This window comes from Neovison vison, chromosome X (genome assembly GCF_020171115.1).
Source record: "Neovison vison isolate M4711 chromosome X, ASM_NN_V1, whole genome shotgun sequence".
NCBI classification, from domain to species: Eukaryota; Metazoa; Chordata; class Mammalia; order Carnivora; family Mustelidae; genus Neogale; species Neogale vison.
Genome location: NC_058105.1, coordinates 58,494,694 through 58,517,573, shown reverse-complemented (window position 1 = coordinate 58,517,573; position 22,880 = coordinate 58,494,694). Strand labels below are relative to the sequence as shown.

General features: G+C 38.4%; 1 protein-coding gene across 2 annotated transcripts in view; it reads left to right on the top strand.

The window, feature by feature from the left end:
• Positions 1-21,690, top strand: part of APOOL (apolipoprotein O like) — a 155,178-nt gene extending 133,488 nt beyond the window's left edge. For both annotated transcript variants that reach the window (XM_044235131.1, XM_044235132.1), the window contains exon 9: positions 21,138-21,690. In XM_044235131.1, coding sequence (XP_044091066.1) covers positions 21,138-21,226 — 89 coding nt within the window. In that variant the 3' untranslated portion in view covers positions 21,227-21,690. The remainder of the gene's footprint in view (positions 1-21,137) is intronic.
• Positions 21,691-22,880: the final 1,190 nt, after the last annotated feature.

Below are 22,880 nucleotides of genomic sequence, written 5' to 3'. Positions count from 1 at the left end.
CTTTATTGATTTTCTGCTTCGATGATCTGTCTGTTTCCGAGAGAGGTGTGTTAAGATCTCCTACTATTAATGTATTCATATCCGTATGACTCTTTATCTTGATTAACATCTTTCTTTTTTTTTAATTAATTAATTTATTTATTTGACAGAGAGAAATCACAAGTAGACAGAGAGGCAGGCAGAGAGAGAGGAGGAAGCAGGCTCCCTGCTGAGCAGAGAGCCCGATGCGGGACTCGATCCCAGGACCCTGAGACCATGACCTGAGCCGAAGGCAGCGGCTTAACCCACTGAGCCACCCAGGCGTCCCGATTAACATCTTTCTTATGTAATTTACTGCTCCCATATTGAGGACATAGATATTTACAATTGTTAGATCATCTAGGTGGATAGTCCCTTTAAGGATTATGTAGTGTCCATCTGTATGTGTGACTACAGTTTTTTTTTTTTTTTTTTTTTTAAGATTTATTTATTTGACAGAGATCACAAGTAGGCAGAGAGGCAGGTAGAGAGAGAGAGAGGAGGAAGCAGGCTCCCTGCTGAGCAGAGAGCCCGATGCGGGACTCGATCCATCTAATTTATCTGATATGAGAATCATTTCCTTTGAGTCCCATTGGCATGAAAGATGCTTCTCCATCCCTTCACTTTCAGTCTGGGTGTATCTTTAGGTTCAAAATGGGTCTCTTGTAGACAACATATGGATGGGTCCTGTCATTTTATCCAATCTGCAACCCTGTGTCATTTTATGGGTGCATTTAGGTCATTCACATTGAGACTGATTATTGATAGACACGTTTTTATTGACATCATGTTACCTTTGAAGTCTTTCTTTCTGTAGATTGTCTCTCTATTTCTGTCCAATGCTATTCTTTGGATTTTTCCTCTTTTATAGAACCCCCCCTTAATATTTCCTGCAGTGTCGGCTTGGTGATTGCATAGTCTTTCAAGCCTTGCCGGTCTTGGAAACTCTTTATTTCTCCTTCCATTTTGAATGTCAGTCTTGCTGGATATTGTATTCTTGGCTGCATATTCTTCTCATTCAGTGCCCTGAATATATCTTGCCAGCCCTTTCTGGCTTGCCAGGTCTCTATGGACGGGTCTGACGTTATTCTGATGGGCTTTCCTCTGTAGGTAAGGAGCCTTTTTGTCCTAGCGGCTTACAAGAGATTGTATCTACAATTATGATTCCTCAATTTGACTATCTGGTGCCTTGATTTGTTTTGGAATCTGTAATCTTGGGTGGAGTCCATTCTGCCTCTAGTACATGTCGTTGGTTCCATTCACGCGATTGGAAAAATTTTCATAAAGGACTTGTTCCACGATATCTTCTAGACTTCTTTCTCCTCCCCTTCAGGGTTTCCAATAATTCTGACGTTGGAACGTTTCATGGCATCATTTATTTCCCTGATTCTGTTTTCATAGCTTCTAAGCTGTTTGTTCCAGGCTTCCTCCTGATCATTTCTATCTTTTTGTCCTCCAGATCACTAATTCTATCTTCTGTCTCAGTTAGCCTAGCTTTGCGAGAATTTAGATTAGATTGGAACTCATCGAGAGAATTGTGAACCTCATCCCTGGTGGCTTTCAGTTCTACCCTAACATTGTGAACATCATCCCTGGTGGCTTTCACTTCTGCCCTAATCAATTCTTTTTGGTCATCCATGGCTTTCTTCAACCTAGCTATTGCTTGGTTAATTGTTAGCCTGAGTTCTCTTTCCGACATATTGTCTATGTTGATAGCCATTAGCTCTTTGCAGAAGGCCCATCCTCTGTATTTTTCTTCTGTTGGGCATTCCTCCTGCTAGTCATTTTGGTGAGAGATGATTGAACGGATGTAGCTGGATGTATCAACCATGGTGCAGTCAAGGTGCACCCTGGAACGCTTCTGATCAATCAGGTTCCCCACCCAAATGAGAGAAAAAAGAAAAGAAAGAGAAAAAAAAAAGAGAGAGAGAGAGAGAGATAGGAAATAAAAGGGAAGATAAAAGGGAAGGTTCAGCCCAAATGGGCCCCAAGTTAAGATTTATGAAGCATACAAACAAAAAGACAATAAAAGTATATGAGAATAGAGAGAAAAAAATATATATATATGCAAAAAAAAGGAAGAACCTCGTCAAAAAGTACCCCAAGTATAAGATTTATATACTATCAGGACAAACACAAAAACACAGAAACACTGGTGGAAGAAAAAGATGGGAGAGTGGTTATAAATTCTTAGTGTGGGCAAGAAAGGTTATTTTGATTCTTCCTGGATGTATCTTGATATCTTTGTTATAGGACTCAACTTTCCTAAGATAAAGGGGGATTAAAAATTGGTTTACCTATAGGGGTAGCATTGATTGGGGAAAGGGGATTACCTTGAAGTTTAACTCTATATGAATATTAGAAAGTAAAAATAAAAAAAAGAATAAACTAGACTAAACTAAAATTTTAAAAAAATTAAAAAATAGAAATGCAAAAGAAAACCCAGGTATATGTATCAAAAAGTTCAGGTTAGAAGGTTATTATGGAATTTGATGTACTGGACATTTCATTGTGATGGCAAATAGGATTAAAAAATTATCTATATAAAAAAATGAACCAGAATATTGAAAATGAGTTAAAAATAGAAGTTGTGTCTAAGAAATAGTGGTGGTTGTTCTCTTATAGTCTTTTTTTTTTTTCTTTCCTGGTTGGTTTTCTGGGGGAGATTCCTGCCAGGTGGGTTTTCAGTCAATGATGTTCCCGGAGTTAATTCCTCCCACCCCCCCCCAAGGGGGTGGGCTCTGAGGAAACCGGTTTTTTCAGGCTTTTGTTCTCTGGAGGTTTTTTTTTTTTGTATTTTTTTTCCAATTTATTTATTAATTCTCTGGAGGTTTTTATGTTTGTTCACTTTTTTTTCCTCTCGCCTTGACCGCTTTTGATGGTTTTTGTAGGTTTAGAGGAAAGCAAACTGCACCCCGACCTCCCTCTGAGAGAGAAGCCTCAGTCTGCTCCCCTGTGGGTGCTTCAGAGCCCATCTAAATTCCCCCCTGGTGGTTGGCAGAGGAGGTTTGAGTCAGGGTCCCTGAGGATGCAGGATCTTCTGCTTGTACCCAAAACCATGGCAGTGGCGGCTGTCTGGGCGGTTCCAGACTGCCAGAGAGGTTCCAAGTAGTGATCGCACACTGAGATTTTCCCACTGGCCTGGGCAGGGAGTGCCTGGTCTTTCTGGGTCTAAGAGCACTGGGCTTGTGCGCACCTCTCTCAGGGGAGGGTGTGGGTCGCTCGAGTCTCAGGCTCTGGTAGCAGGGCATGGGTCGGAGAGCACCAGGCTGGGCTTTCACACACCTCTCTCAGGGGAGGGTGTGGGGCACGTGCGCATCTCAGGCTCTGATAGTATGACACCGGTCTAAGAGCACTGGGCTGGGCCTTCGAGCACCCCTCTCAGGGGAGGATGAGGGGCTCACGTGTCTCAGGCTCTGTTCCTCGGCTTCGTGTTCTGCCATCTCGTGAGGCTCCCAGCCCCTCACAGGAGCCAGAACCCACATGTTCTCCAGTGCGCTGGCGGCTCAGAGACCAAGACATGGTTTCTCCGCCACACTCTCTCTGGCTCAGCTCCTGGGAAGGCTGTCCTGTGTCCAGAGACATAGCCCCCTGTCCCTAGCCGCCCCGATTCCCACAGTTTCCTCCCTGTGATCCTTTGCTCTTTTTGAGTGCTTTCAACTAGACTCCAAGTTAATGCTGGTCCCCAGATGCAGGGCGCTCTCATATTAGGGTTATTACTTTCCAATGAGTTGCCTCTGGTGGCTCCCTCCCCCTTTTGTTTATCTTCCGATATCAGTTTGACATTCCCACTCCGCTTTACCTTTCCACTGGTGTCTTCTGCCCCTGTAGAGATCCAGACGTGTATAATTCTGATCTCAGGCTGATTTCATGGGTGATCGGAGTTCTTTGGTAGGTAATCAGCTCACTTTAGGGTACAGGTTGAAATGGGCCTCCTCCTACTTCCCTGCTATCTTGTCTTCCCCCATCCCCTTACTTTTAATCTCCAAGTGGCTTTAGGTATAAAATGAGTTTTCTGTAGACAGCATATATAAGGGTCTTTTTTTTTTTAAATCCATTCTGATACCCTATGTCTTTTGATTTGAGCATTTAATGCATTTACATTCAGAGTGATTATTGGTAGATATGAATTTAATGCCATCATGTTATCTGTAAATTGGTGTTTCTGGTGGTGCTCTCCTTTCCTTTCTAGTCTTTGTTTCATCATGTCATCTTTTTCCCTACTCAGAGTGTTCCCTTTAATTTTTCTTGCAGGCCTGGTTTAGTGGTTACAACCTCCTTTTTTTTTTTTCCTTTGGTTTGTTTCTTCTGCTGTTGGTTGTTATTGTTTGTTGATGCTGAATGACAGGCTTAGTGTATAAGTATTCTTGGCTGCATATTTTTTCCCATTCAGCACTTTGAATATATCACACCACTTGTTTTCTGCCCTATGATGTTTCTGTGGCTAGGTCTGCTGCAAACCTGACTTGTGTTCCCTTGTTGTTTAAGGATTTTTTCCCTGTTGCTGCTTTCAGGATTCTTTCCTTCTCTGTGTATATTGTGAATGTATACATATATACATACGTATACTGAATGTGTATAATGGGAGTTCTTTGTGTTTCTTAAATTTCAGTGTCTATTTCCCATCTCTGATTAGGGAAGTTTTCAGTTATACTTGGCACAAATAAACCTTCTGCCTTTCCTTGTTTCTCTACTTCTTGGACTCCTTTGATATGACTGTTACTACATTTTAAGGAGTCACTGAATTCCCTACATCTACATTCGTGATCCAGTAACATTTTTTTACCTCTTCTTTTTAGTTTCATTGTTTTACATAATTTTATCTTCCGTATTACGGATTCATCTGGTGTGTCCATTCTTGTCATTATATCCAGACTGTCATCTTGATTATAGCATTTTTTATTTTGGCTTGACTAGTTTATAGTTCTTTTACCTCTGTTGTAAGGGATTCTCTGGTGTCTTCTGTGCTTTTCTCAAGCCTAGCTAGGATCTGTATAATCATTATTTCAAATTGTGGTTCAGGCATCGTGCTTATATCTGTATTGATTAAATCCCTGGCCATCATTTCCTCCTGTTCTTTCTTTTAGGGTAAATTCCTCCATAGTGTCATTTTTGTCTAGGTCACTGTTTTTTTTTTTTTTTTTCATGTGTTATTGTTAGGAAAGCCTGTTCTGTTGCTGCTCCTGAGAGTAATGGCTATTTTAAGAGGTCCTATATGGTCTTGAACCTAGTGCTTCAGGAGGTGTTTCAAAGTGTGTGCTCTGCTCTTGTGTTTTTGTTGTTCCTTTCCTCAGGGCAGTCCTCTGCAGTTTCTCCTTGCCTGCAGTGAGGGATGTTTAGGCCATGTCTACTGTGTGGCAAGGTTTAAATAGGTGCGTTTTAGTCTGCTTGTTAAAAGAAGCTAGATGGGAAAAAAAAAAAAAAGGTAGATCCCATTTCCCTTAAAACTAAAGCTTTGCTGCACTCTGTGAATCAGTAGACTTGGTGCCTGCAAGGGGTTTGTGCTGATCTTCTAGGGGAGGGCCCTGCTGCACTGATTCTCATCCATACTTGCCCTAGTGGAAATGCACTAGGGGCACTAGGAGATGGGGCTTGGTGTAAGCAGCTCTGGCCTCCACTGAGTGGCGCTATGTTGCTCTCTGAAGTCAGTCAGTGCTAATGGGTGGAGGAAGAATGGGTGGGAGGGTCACCCTCCTCTCCTTTCCCTGGAGCAGAGAATTCACACCTGCCACTCTTCAGGAAGCCCTCACTGAAGAGCAGACAGTCACCTCTTGTGTCTCACCAGATTCCTTAAGATCCTTGCCTTCACCCTCTCTGGGGACGTCTGAGCTGTCTCCCTGCTAGGTGCCACAGTACCCCTGTGTTTTATCTCAGGCCTGTAGCTGGGTTGCAAAACTCCAAATTTTAGGGACCCACTCGGTGTGGACCTATACTGATCCTCTGGAGGAGGGTTTAGCTGTGTTGTGCCCTGTTGTGGTCTGTCCCAGAAAAGCAGTAGCATGACTGTGCAGTGGGTCAGAGTTTATGTAAAGCACACCAAAAGGCTGGTTCCAAGGTTTGCTGCCCACAGCTGGTATCTTTGTTCCTTTGCTAGTGAGCAGGGCAGCACATTGTCCGCCAACTCTTTTGTCCCCAGAGGTGCTGTGACAGCACTCTCAGATGCACTGCAGGAATGGGAACTTTCTCATTATGTGACCCATTGCCTCCTTAGACCATGCTGCCTGCTCCAGGGTCTCAGCCTTCCTTCCCTACTGGAGCATCACTAAACCTACCAAGCATGACCCCAGTGATAGTGCAGCCTTATAATTTGACTTTGAGCTCTGCTGCTTATAAAAACTTAAGTAGTTAACCCCTCTTATTTTCTCAGTCAGTAGTTTTGGGGAAGAGATTTTCTTGTGCATTCCCCTGCCTGTGCTTTCACTCTTCTTTCTCTCCCTCTCTATTTCTCTCTTGCTTTTCTCTTCATGATCAGGACTCCCTCCACTCTGCCACACCCACAGTTCTTTTCAACTCTCCACAACATCTACCTTCCCAAAGGTGACTGTTTTTCTACCTGTAGATGTGCAGTTTGTTCTGTTCTCAGATTTCTTGGGTGTTCAGAATGATTTGATACTTATCTAGCTGTGTTCAAGGGATGAGACAAACTTAAGGTCCCCCATTCCTCTACCTTTTTTACTCCTTTGTCACATCTTTATCCATTCATCAGTCAGTGGATACATGTGTTGCTTCCATATCTTGGCTATTATAAATAATGCTGCTATAAACACAGGGGTGCCTATATCCCTTTGAATTAGTATTTTTATATTCTTTGGATAAATACCTACTAGTGCAGTTGTTGAATCATAGCATAATTCTATTTTTAACTCTAAGGAACCGCCATACTGTTTTCCAGACTGGCTTCCCCAGTTTGCATTCCCACCCAGTGCAGTAGGGTTGATTTTTCTCTACATCCTCCCCAATACCTTTTGTATCTTGTGCTGTTGATTTTATCCATTCTGACAGGTTTGAGTTGATACTGCATTGTAGTTTTGATTTGCATTTCCCTGATGACAAGTGATAATGAGCATCTTTTTCATGTGTCTTTTGGTTATCAGTATGTCTACCTCAGAGAAATACCTGTTCATGTCTTTTACCCATTTTTAATTATATTTTTTATTGTTGCTTTCAGGTTTTGAGTTGTATTAAGTTCTTAATATGGTTTAGATACTAACCCTTTTTTGGCAATGTCATTAGCAAATATCCTCTACCATTCAATAGGTTGCCTTTTAGTTTTGTTATTTCCTTCATTGTGTAGGAGCCTTTTATATTGATTTACTCCCCATAGTTTATTGCATTTCTTTCCCTTGCCTCAGGGGACCTTTCTAGTAAAGTGTTGGCGATGGCTGATTTCTGAGACATTATTGCCTGTGCTCTCTTCTAGGATTTTTAGGGGTTCAAGTCTCACATTTAGGTCTTTAATCCACTCTGACTTTAGTTTTTTGTATGTTATAACAAAGTGTTCCTAGTACCACTAGTACCACTTTTAAATATGTTACTTTCTGGTTTGCCCAACACCACTGGTTACTTTTTGTTGCTTTGTCGAAGATTGATTGACCATATAGTTGTGGGTTCATTTCTGTGTTTCTATTATGTTCCATTGATCTATATGTCTGTTTTTGTGCCATTATCATACTGGTTTGAGTACTACAGCTTTGTAATGCAATTATCATGCCTCCAGTTTTGTTTGCTTTTTCAAGGTTGCTTTGGTGACTTGGGGTCTTTTGTGATTCCATATAATTTTAGGATTGTTTGTTCTTGTTCTGTGAAAAATGCTGGTGGTATTTTCATAGGGATTACATTAAATGTGTAAATTGCTTTGGGTAGTATAGCCGTTTTAACAGCATCTCTACTTCCATCCATGAGCATGAAATGTCTGTTTCCTTGTGTCATCTTCAGTCTCTTTCATAAGCGTTCTATAGTTGTCAGAATACACGTCTTTCACCTCTGTGGTCAAACTTATTCCTAGCTAACTTTTTGTTTTGGGAACATTTGAAAATAGGATTGATTCCTTAATTACTTTCTGTTTATTCACTACTGGTGTCTAGAAATTGTAACAGCTTTCTGTACTTTGATTTTGTGTTCTGCAACTTTATAAAATCTTTTATCATTTTGCAGTTTTTTGGTGGGGTCTCTTAGGTTTTCTGTATAAAATACAAGGTCAGCTGCAAAGAGTTAAAGTTTAACTTCTTTACCAAATTGTTGTCTTTTATTTCTTTTTGTTGTCTAATTGCTGTGGCTAGGACTTCCAGTGCTATGTTGAATCAATGTGGTGAGAGTGGATATCCTTGTCTTGGTCCTGTTAGGGGAAAAGGTTTCAGTTTTTCTCTGTGGATTATCATGTTAATGTGGGTTTTTCATATATTGCCTTTATTATGTTGATGTTTGTTCCCTCTAAATCCTTGTTGAAAGTTTTTATCATGAATGAATGTTGTACTTTGTCAAAGGCTCTTTCTGTATCTGTTCAGATGAAAATATGTTTCTTACCCTTTCTCTCATTGATGTGATGTAACCTGTTGATTGATTTGTGAAAAATAAACCACCCTTGCAACACAGACATAAATCCCAGTTGATTGTGATGAATGATTTTTAATGTATTGTTGAATTAGATTTCTTAGCATTTTGTTGATGTTTTTGCATCTGTGGTCATCAGAGATAACGGCCTATCATTTTCCCTGTTAGGGTTGTCTTTATCTGGTTTTGGTATCAGGGTAATGCTGGCCTCATAGAATGAATTTGGAAGTTTTCCTTCCTTTTCTACTTTTTTGGAACAGTTTGAGAAGAGTAGGTAGGAACTCTTCTTTTTTTCTTTTTTTTATTCTATACACATTTGTTTTCTATAATATCTCCTCAAGTACTTAACATATTACATTTATTTTTTTTTTAAATTTTATTTTACTTCTCAGTGTTCCAAGATTCATTGTTTATACAGCACACCCAGTGCTCCATGCAATACGTGCCCTCCTTAATACCCACCATCCATCCTCCCAACCCCTCCCTTCCAAAAGCCTCAGTTTGTTTCTTAGAGTCCACAGTCTCTCATGCTTCATCTCCCCCTCCTTTAAATGTTTGGTAGAATGCCCTTGTAAAGCCATCTGGTCTTGGAATTTTGTTGGTTTGGTATTTTTTGATTACTGATTCAGTTTTTTAAATGGTGATCAGTCTGTTCAAATGTTCTATTTCTTCCTGTTTCAATTTTGATAGTTTATACTTTTCTAGAAATTTATCCATGTCCTCTAGGTTGACCAATTTGTCAGCATATTGATTTCTTAATATTCTCTTATAATTGTATTTCTATGATGTTGGTTTTATTTCTCTTCTCTCCTTTATTATTTTATTTACTGGAGTTCTTTCCCATTTTTTTCTTAATGAGTATAGCTAGACTTTACCAATTTTATCCTTTTTTTTTTCAAAGAACCACCTCATTCAAAGAAACCAGGTTTCATTGACCCTTTGTATTGTTTGCTTTTTTTAGTTTATATATCATTTGTTTCTGCTCTGATCTTTATTATGTCCTCCTTTCTGCTGGTTTGAGGTATTGTTTATTTCTCTTTTCTTGCTTCTTAGGTGTAAAGTTACATTGTTTATTTGAGATTTTTATTGCTTCTTGATGTAGGCCTGTGTTGCTATAAACTTCCTTCTTAGAACTTCTTTTTGCTATGTCCCAAAAGTTTTGAATCATTGTGCTTTTGTTTTAATGTGTTTCCATGTTGTTTCTTATAACTTTTTTTAATTTCCTGATCGACACATTCATTCTTTAGTAGCATGTTATTTAACCTCCATATATTTGTGGACTTCGCAGATTTTTTTTTTTCTTGTGGGTGACTTCTAGTTTCATAGTGTTGTGGTCAGAAGAGATATGTGGTATGCTTCAATTTTTTTCAGTTTGTTAAAGCTTTTTTGTGATCTCATATATTATTTATTCTGGGAAGTAGTCCATGTGCACTTGAAAAGAATGTGTATTCTGCTCTTTTAGGATGAAATGTTCTGAATATATTGGTTCAGTCTATCTGGTCCTGTGTGTTATTCAAAGCCATTGTTGATTTTCTTTTTAGATGATCTGTGCATTGCTCTTAAGTGGGATGTTCAAGTCCACTACTATAATTAGATTATTTTCCTTTAGTTCCTTTATGTTTATTATTAACTGTTTCATGTATTTGGGTGCTCCTGTGTTGGGTACATAAATATTTAGAGTTGTTCTATCTTCTTGTTGAAATATCCCCTTAATGGTTGTATAGTACCCTTCTTTGACTCTTCTTACAGTCTTTGCTTTAAAGTATGTTTTGTCGAATATAAGTATTGTTATTCCAGCTTTCTTTTGACATCCATTTGCATGTTAGATGTTTCTCTGTCCCCTCACCTTCAATGTGTAGGTGTCTTTAGGTCAAAAATGAGTCTCTTTTAGGCAGTAAGATGGGTCTTATATATTTTTTTAATCCATTCTGATACCCCATGTCTTTTGATTGGAGCTTTTATTCCATGAACATTCAGGCTAATTATTGATAAATATGTATTTATTGCCAGTATACTCTCTATTTTATGGTTATTTCTGATTGCTCTGATTTTTCTTTCTCTCTTCCATGGTTTGCTGGTTTTCTTTAGTGATATATTTGGATTTCTTTGTATTTTCTGCATATCTATTATAGGTTTTTTAATATGGTATTACCATCAACTTTGTATATAGCATCTTCTGCATGTAGCTCTATATTATTTAATGCTTTGGACCAATTCTTTATTCTTCTCCTCTCTCTGTGTTAAGTATATGGTTTCATATTTTATATCTTTTTATTTTGTGGGTTCCTTGTCTAATTTTTAGAGAAATACTCGTTTTTGCTGCTTTTATGTTTCCTACCTGTATTCTGTCACTTTTAGTCTTTCCTTTCCACTCAGAGTCCCCTTTAATAGTTCTTGCAGGTCTGGTTTAGTTATCATGAACTCCTTTACTTTTTGTTTGTCTGTGAAACTTTATCTCTCCTTGTAGTCTGAGTTAAAGCCTTGTTGAATAGAACATTACTGGCTGCAGATTTTTCCCATTCAAAACTTTGAATATATCATGCCAGTCTCTTTTTGCTTGCAGAGTTTATGCAAATAAATCCCTTGATAGCCTAATGGTGTTTCCTTTGTATGTAACTGTCTACTTTTGTCTTGCTGCTTTTAATTTTTTATCCTTTATCACTGTATTTTGCCATTTAATTATAATATGTCTTAGTGTAAATCTGCTTTGTTGACTTTGTTGGGGGTTCTCTTTGCCTACTGGATCTCTTTCCTTGCCCAATTAGGGAAATATTCATCTATTATCTCTGAAATAAATTTTCTGTGCCCTTTTTTTTCCTCTTCTACTTCTGGGACTCCTATAATGTGAATATCATTACATCGATGATGTCACTGAGTTCTCTGAGTCTATCCTTGTTTGTATATATATATATTTTTCTTTTTTTCAGGTTGATTACTTTCCATCACTCTGTCTTCTGGGTCATTAATTCATTCCTCTCCTTCCCCCGGCATGGTGTTCATTCCATCAAATGTGTTTCTCATTTTGTTTATTGAGCTCTGTATCTCTATTTTGTTATTCCTTATCTCTGTTTTAAGAGTCTTCTTTATGCCTTCCACTATTTTTTTAAATTCCAGTTAGTGTCCTTTTTATCTTTAATTTAAATTCTCTATCATGCATGTTACTTAGGTCCATTTCACTTAGATCTTTGGTCATGGTCTTGTCCTGTTCTTTAATTTAGGACAAATTCCTCTGTCTTTTCATTTTTCTGTTTCTGTGTTAAGAAAGTCAGCTATGTCTCCTGTTCTGGAGGATAGTGGCCTTATGAATAAGACATCTGAGTGTTCCCTGTTCCCTAGTGCCTTGTGCTTCCAGGAGTGTCTCCAATATGTGCTGTGTGTGCTCTATTATTTTGTGCTGGCCATTTTATTCTTTAGGGCAATTGCTTGCCGAGGTTTTCTTTGCCTGTTGTTGGCAGTGTTTTATCCTTGGCCTAAATGTGGCAAGTTTTAACTAGGCGTGTTCCGGTCTGCTTTGCTACCACCTACAGAACCAAGGCCCTGCAGATCTCCCTGGTTGGGACACATGTTTGGATAGGGGTTTGGGCATGGAGGGGCCCTCTGTACTGGGACTGAGGCAGGTGTAACTAGGAGGGACACTTCCCCCAGAGCATGGGGGGCATGGCCTTGTGTAACCAATTTAGGTAGTGTGGAGGCTGTGCTGGTTTCTGCAGATGGCTCTGTGTTTATGCTGAAGGGCTGGGAAGGTAATTGATGCCTGCCAGTTCCTTTGTTCCTGGAGGTGTCTCTCTGTGAATGCTGTCTCTCTGTGACATGCTCTGAGATGAGCAAATAACCACTGCAGTTTTCTTCCAGGTGCTCTTCAGATCACTGTTTCCACACTAAATGTCCACAGGCTGTTTTCTCTGCCTTCTCTCTAAGAGCAGTGGTTCTAGGCCCTCCCCAAGCCCTGCCCACTGACCCTTAAGCCCAGCTGGTTGCAGGCACTTCTGAAATTTGTCCCCTCTCACTTTCTAAGCCACTTGCTATGGAGATTTTTTCCCCCTGTGCTCTCGTTTCTCTGTCACCCTTCTCCAAGATTGTACCTCCCTGTCCACCATAGTGGCCATCATCTATTTATCTCCCAAACCTTAGTCTCCATACCTTTTACTTTCTTTAATATGGCCTCCTTTCTGCCTTTAGTTGTAGAGTTTGTTCTGCCTGTCTTCATGTCAATTTCTGTGACTTAGGATGATTTAATAGTTACCTAGTTTCATTCATGGGACAGGATGAGCCTAGTGTCCTCCTACTCTGCCACCATCTTCCCCTTTCTCTGTTCTAGAATGGTTTGCAGGTTTTAGACTCTGATAATCCACAGTTCACTGTATTCCCACAAGTATATATCCTGTCAGTTTTCTAAATACCTGTCAATTAAAGAATATTTTTGTGGAGATGAAACATGTTACAGCATAACAGTGGAGCCAAACCATTGCTAGCCCATGCTTTTTCTTCACACATGTGTATTCTAGAACCCTTTACCCACTTGTCATGGCTAATGTATTATATGAAAATCATTCTAAGTTCACCTGTAAAGGAGAGAAATATGCCAGTACGATTCATCCTTATCATATATTATTCAAAATTGATTATACAGAATGCTTTTGGTATTTATCATTTCCACATTTCACATGCAATCCCAAAGGTCCAAGACATGGAAAACAGTAGTGATTATGAGCACAGATTTAAGTGTAAGACTTGGAATGGAATCCTAGATCCAACATTTGCTAGTTCTCTTACTTGGGACAAATTATCTAATACCAGGACACCTGGGTGGCTCAGTGGATTAAGCCTCTCTCTATATAGATAATCCTAAAGAATCAAACAGAACAAAACAAAAAAACCTTAGAACTGGGGCACCTGTGTGGCTCATTGGGTTAAAGCCTCTGCCTTTGGCTCAGATCATGATACCAGGGTCCTGGGATCCAGCCCTGCATTGGCTCTCTGCTCAGCAGGTAGCCTGCTTCTTCCTTTTTCTCTGTCTGTCTCTCTGCCCACTTGTGATCTCTGTCTGTCAAATAAATAAATAAAACCTTTAAAAAATTATTTAATACCATAAGCCTGTCTTCTGATCCACAAAGAAGGGAACAATAGTGTTTTTCTTACATAGTTGTAAGGATTAAATGAGATGCTGCATGTAAAGCACCAAGTACAATGTCAGTCACATGCTAAATTCTCAGTGAGTGTTAGAAAATATCATTTGCCCAGAGAAATTAGCCATTTTTCTGATAAACAAGTCTTTCCATTGAGCACGCTTTGGGAGCACACCATTTAGCTAGAGAGCTTAGCCATAGCTACCACTTACCACCATACAGAATATGTTGGTTATACTAGACAGAGAACTTGGTAGTTTATAGTCATTCATATACATTTTTAACAAAAAATATGTTATTTTAGGATAGCAAATTCCTAAAGACATAGACCTCTTCAAAATCTGATGAAAGAAGAATAAAATCTCTCACATTCTCACAGGATTAATATCCCTCTCAAGCAGAAGTTGGCCAACTATGGCTTTTTGCCAAATCTGGCTCTCCATCTATTTTGTAAATTTCACAAGCCAAGAATGATTTATACATGGTTTAAATGGTCAGAAAAAAAAAGTATTTCGTGACAAGAAAACATTATATGAAAGTCAAATCTTAGTGTCTATAAATAAAGTTTTATTGGAATACAGCTGCACTCCTTCATTTATTGTCCGTGGTTGCCTTCATACTACAATTGCAAAGTTGAGCAGTTGCAAAGGAGACCTTATGGTTTACAAAGTCAAAATATTTACTCTCTGGCCTACTGCAGAAAAAGATTGCTGGTATTTCTTTTAGAAGGATGAGGTGTACCATAAATATATGACTCATCCTCCCTTTATAATATTTGCCAGCTGTTCTATGGGTCAGGAGACTAAATAGCCAAGCGCCAAACATCTGAAGGGGCAAAACCAAATTTTCTAGTCTTCTTTAGCCAGGGAAACAGAAACTCATCAGGCTCTCAGTCAGCACCTTTGGAGTTTGCTATACCTGAGGAAAAGAGAGGAACAAGTGGTTGATTGACTCTTAACACTTGGTTTCAGCTCAGTATCTGATTGGATTAAGATGATAAGCACCTTACCCTTCCTAAAGAGGAAAGGGTCTCCTTTCTCATAGAAGATACCATCTGGAGCTTCTATGGTTCTTTTATACACAGTGTCCACCATGCAAACAAACAAAATATTAGTTATGCAAAGAGGCAGAAAGATGACTGACAGGCAGAAAGATGTGACTGACAAACAAGAAAATAACAGTAGACCTACAGGTGCTCTAAATATTGAAGTTTGGGACGCCTGGGTGGCTCAGTTGGTTAAGCAGCTGCCTTCGGCTCAGGTCATGATCCCAGCGTCCTGGGATCGAGTCCCACATCGGGCTCCTTGCTCGGCAGGGAGCCTGCTTCTCCCTCTGCCTCTGCCTGTGCTTGCTCTCTCTCCCTCTCTCTCTGACAAATAAATAAATAAAATCTTAAAAAAAAAAGAGGACTTTAAATTAACTGATTAATATGTTAAATAGAAAATATGAACAAGTAAAGATAAAAAATGGATAATTTCGCAGAAATTGAGATCTACTTAAAAAATCAAGTGGATATTCTAGAAGGGAAAAACATAGTACCTGAAATTAAGGACTCATTGGCTAAATTTAACAGCAGACTATATACAAAAGAGAACAGAATTAATGAACTCAAATACAAGTAAATAGAACGTAGCCAAAGTGAAGCACAGGAAGAAAAAAGAATGAAAATAACAAGAGTGTGAGAAGGTAAATTGCAGTGACTAGTCTCAATTACTTAGAAGCTCAATGCTGAATATCATCTTAATTTTATACAAAGAAACAAATAGAATTTATAACAATACTAACTTCACTCAGAAATTTATTAGTGATCTGTCCCATTTTTATATCTAACTTGCTCAGAATATAAATGAGATAATTTTGTGAACTAAATTATCAGTGAGTAGATATCACATGATGGCTATTTAAGAAAATTTATTGTTATTTTATGACTTTAAACATCTTTATCCTTTCCTGTTTGTTGTAACACCAGCTTTTAAGTTTTTATTTAAATTCCAGTTAGTTAAATACAGTGTAATACTAATTTCAGGCTTACAGTATAGTGACTCAGCACTTCTGTACAAAAACCCAATGCTCATCACAACAAGATAACACCAGCTTTTTAAAATCTTCTAAAAAACTAAGTATGAAAGCTGCTTTTTAATGAAAGATTAAAAATATGATAAAGTACAAAGAAAAGCATTCTAATGGGTTAAGATTGAGATTCAAGAAGAGTTTTATTACTGTTAACCCTTGGGAGGAGAGAGCTCTTGATCAGCTCAAGGGGTGAAGAAATTTCTAAGAGGAAAGATGTAATCCTTAGTTACTCAAAAAAGCAGGAGATGAATCTTTTTAAAAGGCAGAAAACAAATGACCTAGGCTAAGTGGTTCTAGAGAGATCCATGTTACAGTTACTGAAGTTGTTTGTTTTCTAAAATTCACTTTACTCAAGGATTATAAATTTAGAATCTTCAGAGGTGAAGCCTCTAAGCAGATGGATTGTAGGCAAAGGTCCACAGGTAATTCTCTGTGCATATTCCTCTAGTTAATAATGTCTGACATAAGCTGTGGATAATTTAAAATTCTGAAGCCTTTCAATAAATTTTGAAAGGTAGGTCAATGGAACGTTTCAATTTGGGTGAGCTGAAGTTACGACTAGACTTTGGACAAGAATATATATTAAGGGGGCGCCTGGGTGGCTCAGTGGGTTAAAGCCTCTGCCTTCGGCTCAGGTCATGATCCCAGGGTCCTGGGATCGAGCCCCACATCGGGCTCTCTGCTCAGCGGGGAGCCTGCTTCCTCCTCTCTCTCTCTGCCTGCCTCTCTGCCTGCTTGTGATCTCTCTCTGTCAAATAAATAAATAAAAATCTTTAAAAAAAAAAAAAGAATATATATTAAGGAAATAAGTAGAAGTGTTAGAGAACTTAGTCAACTGATTGGCATTGTTAAGCAAATTAGGCACATTCAGACTTATATAAAATATTTGTCATACACTTACTGCAATACGTTTGATAAGAAAATGTTTCCTAGGATGCTTTTCACTTGTACTGAGGAAACACTTCCACCAGGTGGCAGTAAAGATACATTTGAGAAAGAAGCAGAATGAGTTTCTTAAACTTTTTGTGTGCGATGGATCTCTTCTCAGAATAATGCTTTTAAGTGGATAAAACAAAATATATGATAATATATGTGTTTCTTTAAATGTATTAAACAACAGTGCCTAACAGATCTAATAAAATCCATAGTTTTGAAGTAATGGTAAGTATAAATATTTCAAAGTATTTGCAACTACAGCATAATATGAAAAAATTTGTGATATCTGTTAGTGACAAAATCTGAGGTCCTCCTAATACTATTGTGTGTTTGTTGCCTACATTCATTACTGAAGAAAATGTTCATTTTCAGTCCGAAGTTAATGAAAATGAAGACAAATTTCCTACACTTAAATTCATAGATCATATGAATTTTGTCCCTAGACCCCCAAAAGGATCCCATATTAAGAATTTCTATCCTAAAAAAAAAAAGAGTTTCTCTCCTATGGAGAACTATATGAGTGTATGGATAGTGATTACTTATGATCTGGGTTTTTAAAGATATATTTGGTAGTGAAGTTACATATAGGTGTATGACACTTTATGAAATAGAAAGTTTCTGAAGAGATAGACATAAAATAAATTATTTTATGTAAATCTGTTTTTCCCCTTTGTTTTCATAAAATTGGAAATTAAATTCCTTTCTGGGAAAAAGGTATTTCCCAAATATAACTAAATTATTTTAAATCTGATTTTGAAAAAAAAAATTTTCTGAAAAAATATTTTTAATCTTACATCACAAAGTAAATATAAAAATAGCTATTTCTTGCCTACTTACCACGCACAGGGTATTATATGTAGCACTTTGTATTATTATATTGAATACTAAACTAATTGTATGACATTGTTACTACTCTAACCCCTATTTTATAAGAGTCAGGGTGGTTGTTTTGGGAGTCAGACTAACCTGGATTCAGAACTGGCTCCATTTATGAGCTAAGTGAGATGGGTAAATTTTCTTAACATATGTAAATTAAAATGTCCTTTTCTATAAAACAAGGATAATATAAAAGTATTATCTGTCTCACTATTTTCATGTATTATCTCATTATCTGAGATATTATATATATCTCATTATCTGAGATAATACATGAAAATAATGTAGTATCTTACCTGTCACACAATTTATCAAGATCACCAATGATCTGCACGTTGCCAAATCCAGTCCATTTTCTTTTTTCTTTTTTTTTTTAAGATTTTATTTATTTATTTGACAGACAGAGATCACAAGTAGGCAGAGAGGCAGGCAGAGAGAGAGGAGGAAGCCGGCTCCCTGCTGGGCAGAGATCCTGATGTGGGGCTTGATCCCAGGACCCTGGGATCATGACCTGAGCCGAAGGCAGGGGCTTTAACCCACTGAGCCACCCGGGTGCCCCTCCAGTCCATTTTCAATCTCCATCTTATGCAATCTATCAGTAACTTTTAACACAGGTGATTACTCCCTCTTCCTTGAAAGAAATCTCCTCACTTGCCTTGTGGGATAGCACTTGCTCTTGATTCTCTGACTTTACTGACTGGCTGTTCCTTCTCAGCCTTTTCTGATACATTCTCCTAGTTTTCTTAAATTCAGAAGAAATGGAGTATCCAAAGGACTCATTCCTTAAACCTCTTCTCTGATGCTCTAGATGATCTCATAGTTCCATAATTTTAAATGCCATCTGTAAATTAGTACCATAAAATTTATAAAGCAACCAAGATCTCTCCTGAGCTCCAGAGACTCACATTTCTAACAGATTACTCATCATCTGTACTCAGATGTTTAGTTAGCAGTGCAAATTTAGCACATCCACAACTTGACACTTACTTTGCCTTCCCCCAGATATGCTTCTCCCACATTATTCCCTATCACAGTAAGTGTCAACTCCATCCTTCCAGTTTCTTAAGTTAGATTCTCTCTCACACAACATATTCAGTCCACTTAGGAAATCCTGCCCATTCCATCTTCAGAAGTTATCCAGAATCCAGTCTCTTTTTACCACCTCCACTGCTACTGGTCTCTGTGCTTCCACGCTCATTTCCCTGTAGTCTCTTATCCCTACAGACAAGAGTGATTTTTTTAAAGATTTTATTTATTTATTTGAGAGAGACGGATAGGAGGAGAGAACATGAGTAGGAAGGAGAGGGAGGCGCAGGCTTCCCACTGAGCAGGGAACCCAACATGGGTCTCAATCCCAGGATCCTGGGATCATAACCTGAGTTGAAGGCAGATGCTTAACCAGCTGAGCCACCCAGATGCCCCAAAAGTGATTTTTTTAAAAAGTAAAACATCATGTCACTCCTCTGCTCAAAACTGACCATCTAGCATTAAAATAAAAGAGAAACACCTTCTGTAGGATTCTGATGGATTCCTTTCTCACGTTGAGGTCTTTTATCCATTTTGAGTTTATCTTTGTGTACAGTGTAAGAGAATGATCGAGTTTCATTCTTCTACATATAGCTGTCCAGTTTTCCCAGCACCATTTATTGAAGAGACTGTCTTTTTCCACTGTATATTTTTTCCTGTTTTGTTGAAGATTAATTGACCATAGAGTTGAGGGTCCATATCTGGGCTCTCTACTCTGTTCTACTGGTCTATGTGTCTGTTTTTATGCCAGGACCATGCTGTCTTGGTGATCACAGCTTTGTAATAAAGCTTGAAATCAGGTAACGTGATGCCGCCAGCTTTATTTTTGTTTTTCAACATTTCCTTAGCGATTTGGGGTCTCTTCTGATTCCATACAAATTTTAGGATTATTTGCTCCAACTCTTTGAAGAATGCTGGTGGAATTTTGATCGGCCACAGCAACTTCTTTCAAGATACGTCTCCAAAGGCAAAGGAAACAAAAGCGAAAATAAACTTTTGGGACTTCAGCAAAATCAAAAGCTTCTGCACAGCAAAGGAAACAGTCAAAAAAACAAAGAGGCAGCCCACGGAATGGGAGAAGATATTTGCAAATGACAGTACAGACAAAAGGTTGATATCCAGGATCTATGATGAGCTCCTCAAACTCAACACACACGAAACAGGCAAACACATCAAAAAATGGACAGAAGATATGAACAGACACTTCTCCAATCAAGACATACAAATGGCTATCAGACACATGAAAAAATGTTCATCATCATTAGCCCTCAGGGAGATTCAAATTAAAACCACATTGAGATATCACCTTACACCAGTTAGAATGGCCAAAATTAACAAAACAGGAAACAACATGTGTTGGAGAGGATGTGGAGAAAGGGGAACCCTCTTCCACTGTTGGTGGGAATGCAAGTTGGTGCAGCCTCTTTGGAGAACAGTGTGGAGATTCCTCAAGAAATTAAAAATAGAGCTTCCCTATGACCCTGCAATTACACTCCTGTGTATTTACCCCAAAGACACAGATGTCGTGAAAAGAAGGGCCATCTGTACCCCAATGTTTATAGCAGCAATGGCCACGGTCGCCAAACTATGGAAAGAACCAAGGTGCCCTTCAACAGATGAATGGATAAGGAAGATGTGGTCCATATACACTATGGAGTATTGTGCCTCCATCAGAAAGGATGAATACCCAACTTTTGTAGCAACATGGACGGGACTGGAAGAGATTATGCTGAGTGAAATAAGTCAAGCAGAGAGAGTCAATTATCATATGGTTTCACTTATTTGTGGAGCATAACAAATAGCATGGAGGACAAGGGGCGTTAGAGAGGAGTAGGGAATTTGGGTAAATTGGAAGGGGAGGTGAACCATGAGAGACTATGGACTCTGAAAAACAATCTGAGGGGTTTGAAGTGGCGGGAGGTTGGGGTACCAGGTGGTGGGTATTATAGAGGGCACGGCTTGCATGGAGCCCTGGGTGTGGTGAAAAAATAATGAATAATGTTTTTCTGAAAATAAATAAATTGGAAAAAAAAAAAGAGAAACACCTTACCATGGACCTATATGGCTTAGCCTTCTCTTGTTTTCTGATCATGTCTCCTAACACTCTCACTGTACCCACCATCACCACATCTTACCTGTTCTGTTCCAGCCATAATGACCATTTTGTGGTTCCTCAGGCATGGCCTCAGGTCCATTATACTTTCAAGGCATTTTCCTCTGATAGCTACAGGGCTCAAATCCTTACCTCCTTCAGTTCTTTGCTCAGTTACCACCTTTTTTTTTTTTTTTGAAGGCCACCCTGTAAATTGCCCAAGTGCTCTGTATGCTCCTCCCTGGTTTTGTTTGTTTGTTTTGCATAGCACTTACCACCATCTGATATATCTTTTACTTTATTTATTGTCTGTGTTGCCAAACTTAAATGTTAGGTCCATATCAACAGATATTTTATTTGCTTTATTCACTGCTGTATTCCTAGTACCAACAATTCATTTGTGAAATGAATGACTTTTTTTCATTTTAATACTTTATCAGGTGCTACACAGTTTATGCCTGACCCCAAGCTCATGGATCATGGACAGTCCCATCCAGAAGATGTAGATATGTACAGCACTAGAAGCTAAAATACTCTGCGTAGAGAACTACAAGATGTATGAAGTTGAAAATAATGATGGAAAAATCATGTAAAGGGTAACTGACACAGAGTATAACTTTTTTTTTGGGGGGTGTAACTTTTAAACAAAGCTTTTCTCTCACATCTTCTAATGTAATGTACAGTTTGACCAATCACATAAGAGATTAAAACATAAACTGAATTTAATCCAAATAATATTAAGTGATTGATGAAGAGGCAGAAGTATTGGGATGCATTTAATGATTTTTAAGGTGTGTTTATAAAAAACTAGAGTAAATATATAAACACTTATGAAATATGTATGTGTATATATAAATATACAGATACATGCACATATTTGCTTTAGCTTTTTCAAATTAATGTTAGCTAACTTAGAATGGTGTGTAGAGGGATGTGTCCCCTTTTTTTTTTCATACCCCAGAGCTGGAATAAAATATCCATTATTTTACGACACTTGGGCTTGGTTTTGTCTCTTTGTTTTATAAATGGCAACTCCTCTTAAATGTCCAAAAACACTTCTTTTAAGAGGACCATAGTCTACAAGGCACCACAATGCTGCCTAGTAATCCTACTGGTTCCTTTAGGTGGTTTCCTGTTCTGTTCCCCAGGAGAGATATTACAAACCTTCTATTCTTAAGCCTCCTATACCTCCTGAAGATGACTGTCTGTTATGTAGAGGGGAAACATGAGCTTTATGACCATTTCAGCTTCTTCCCCTCTACTTTCAAGACTTACCTCTTTCTAGCCATGCATCCCCTTCATCTAAGGCCAATGCTTATTCGTGTTCCTGATCTCCTCCTTTGCCATGTTTTTCAGTACCATATTCTATCCTGTTTAATCTTCACCTTTTGGTTTCTCTTTTCATTAATTTCTTTTCCTCAGTCTGTAAATAGCTTCAGATCTTCTTTGTCCAAAAACAAGAATAACAAAAACATTTCTTTAACCCTGCCACTTCCTTTCAAGCTGTCTTTCCTTTCTCTTTCCTATGATTGCCATACTTTGGGAAAAAATAATTAGTGTCTCTTTCTTACTTCCACAGTTTTGGTTCCTCTCTAACTTTCTGACTCCCTGACCTCTTTACCTATTTGAATTTTCTGTAATTATTGACTCTTAAACACTCCCTCCCTGAAACTCACTCCTCCCTTTGCTCTCTGTTATTCCTGCTTATCTTGTCATTCTTCATTCTCTTGCTCTGAATTAAAATGCTGTGGTTCTTCAGGTTGCATTCCTAGTCATCTTTTCTCATTTTATATGCCCTCTCATTTTCATTCAATATACTTTACTGGCTGTAGCCACCATTTATATTTCCTTATCATTTATGTTTCCAGATCCCATATTTCTCTAGAGCTATATACCTATTTTCTAATTATTTATTAATGCATCTACCTTATATGCCATAGGTGTCCCCAATGTTAATATGCCTAAAACTAAATTGCTTCTGCCTCTCTTTTCTTCAATTTCTGTGTTCTTCAAATCTACTTAACCTTTTCTACTCTAATTCTTGCTTCCATTCAAGTTTTTATCACCACCTTCCTGAATATTACAATAGTCCTTCATCTGCCCTCCATCAATCTTGCTTTCTGTCACTTGAGAATGTGTTGTCTCTGCAGGTAACAGTAAACCAGTTCACAGTCAATGAGACT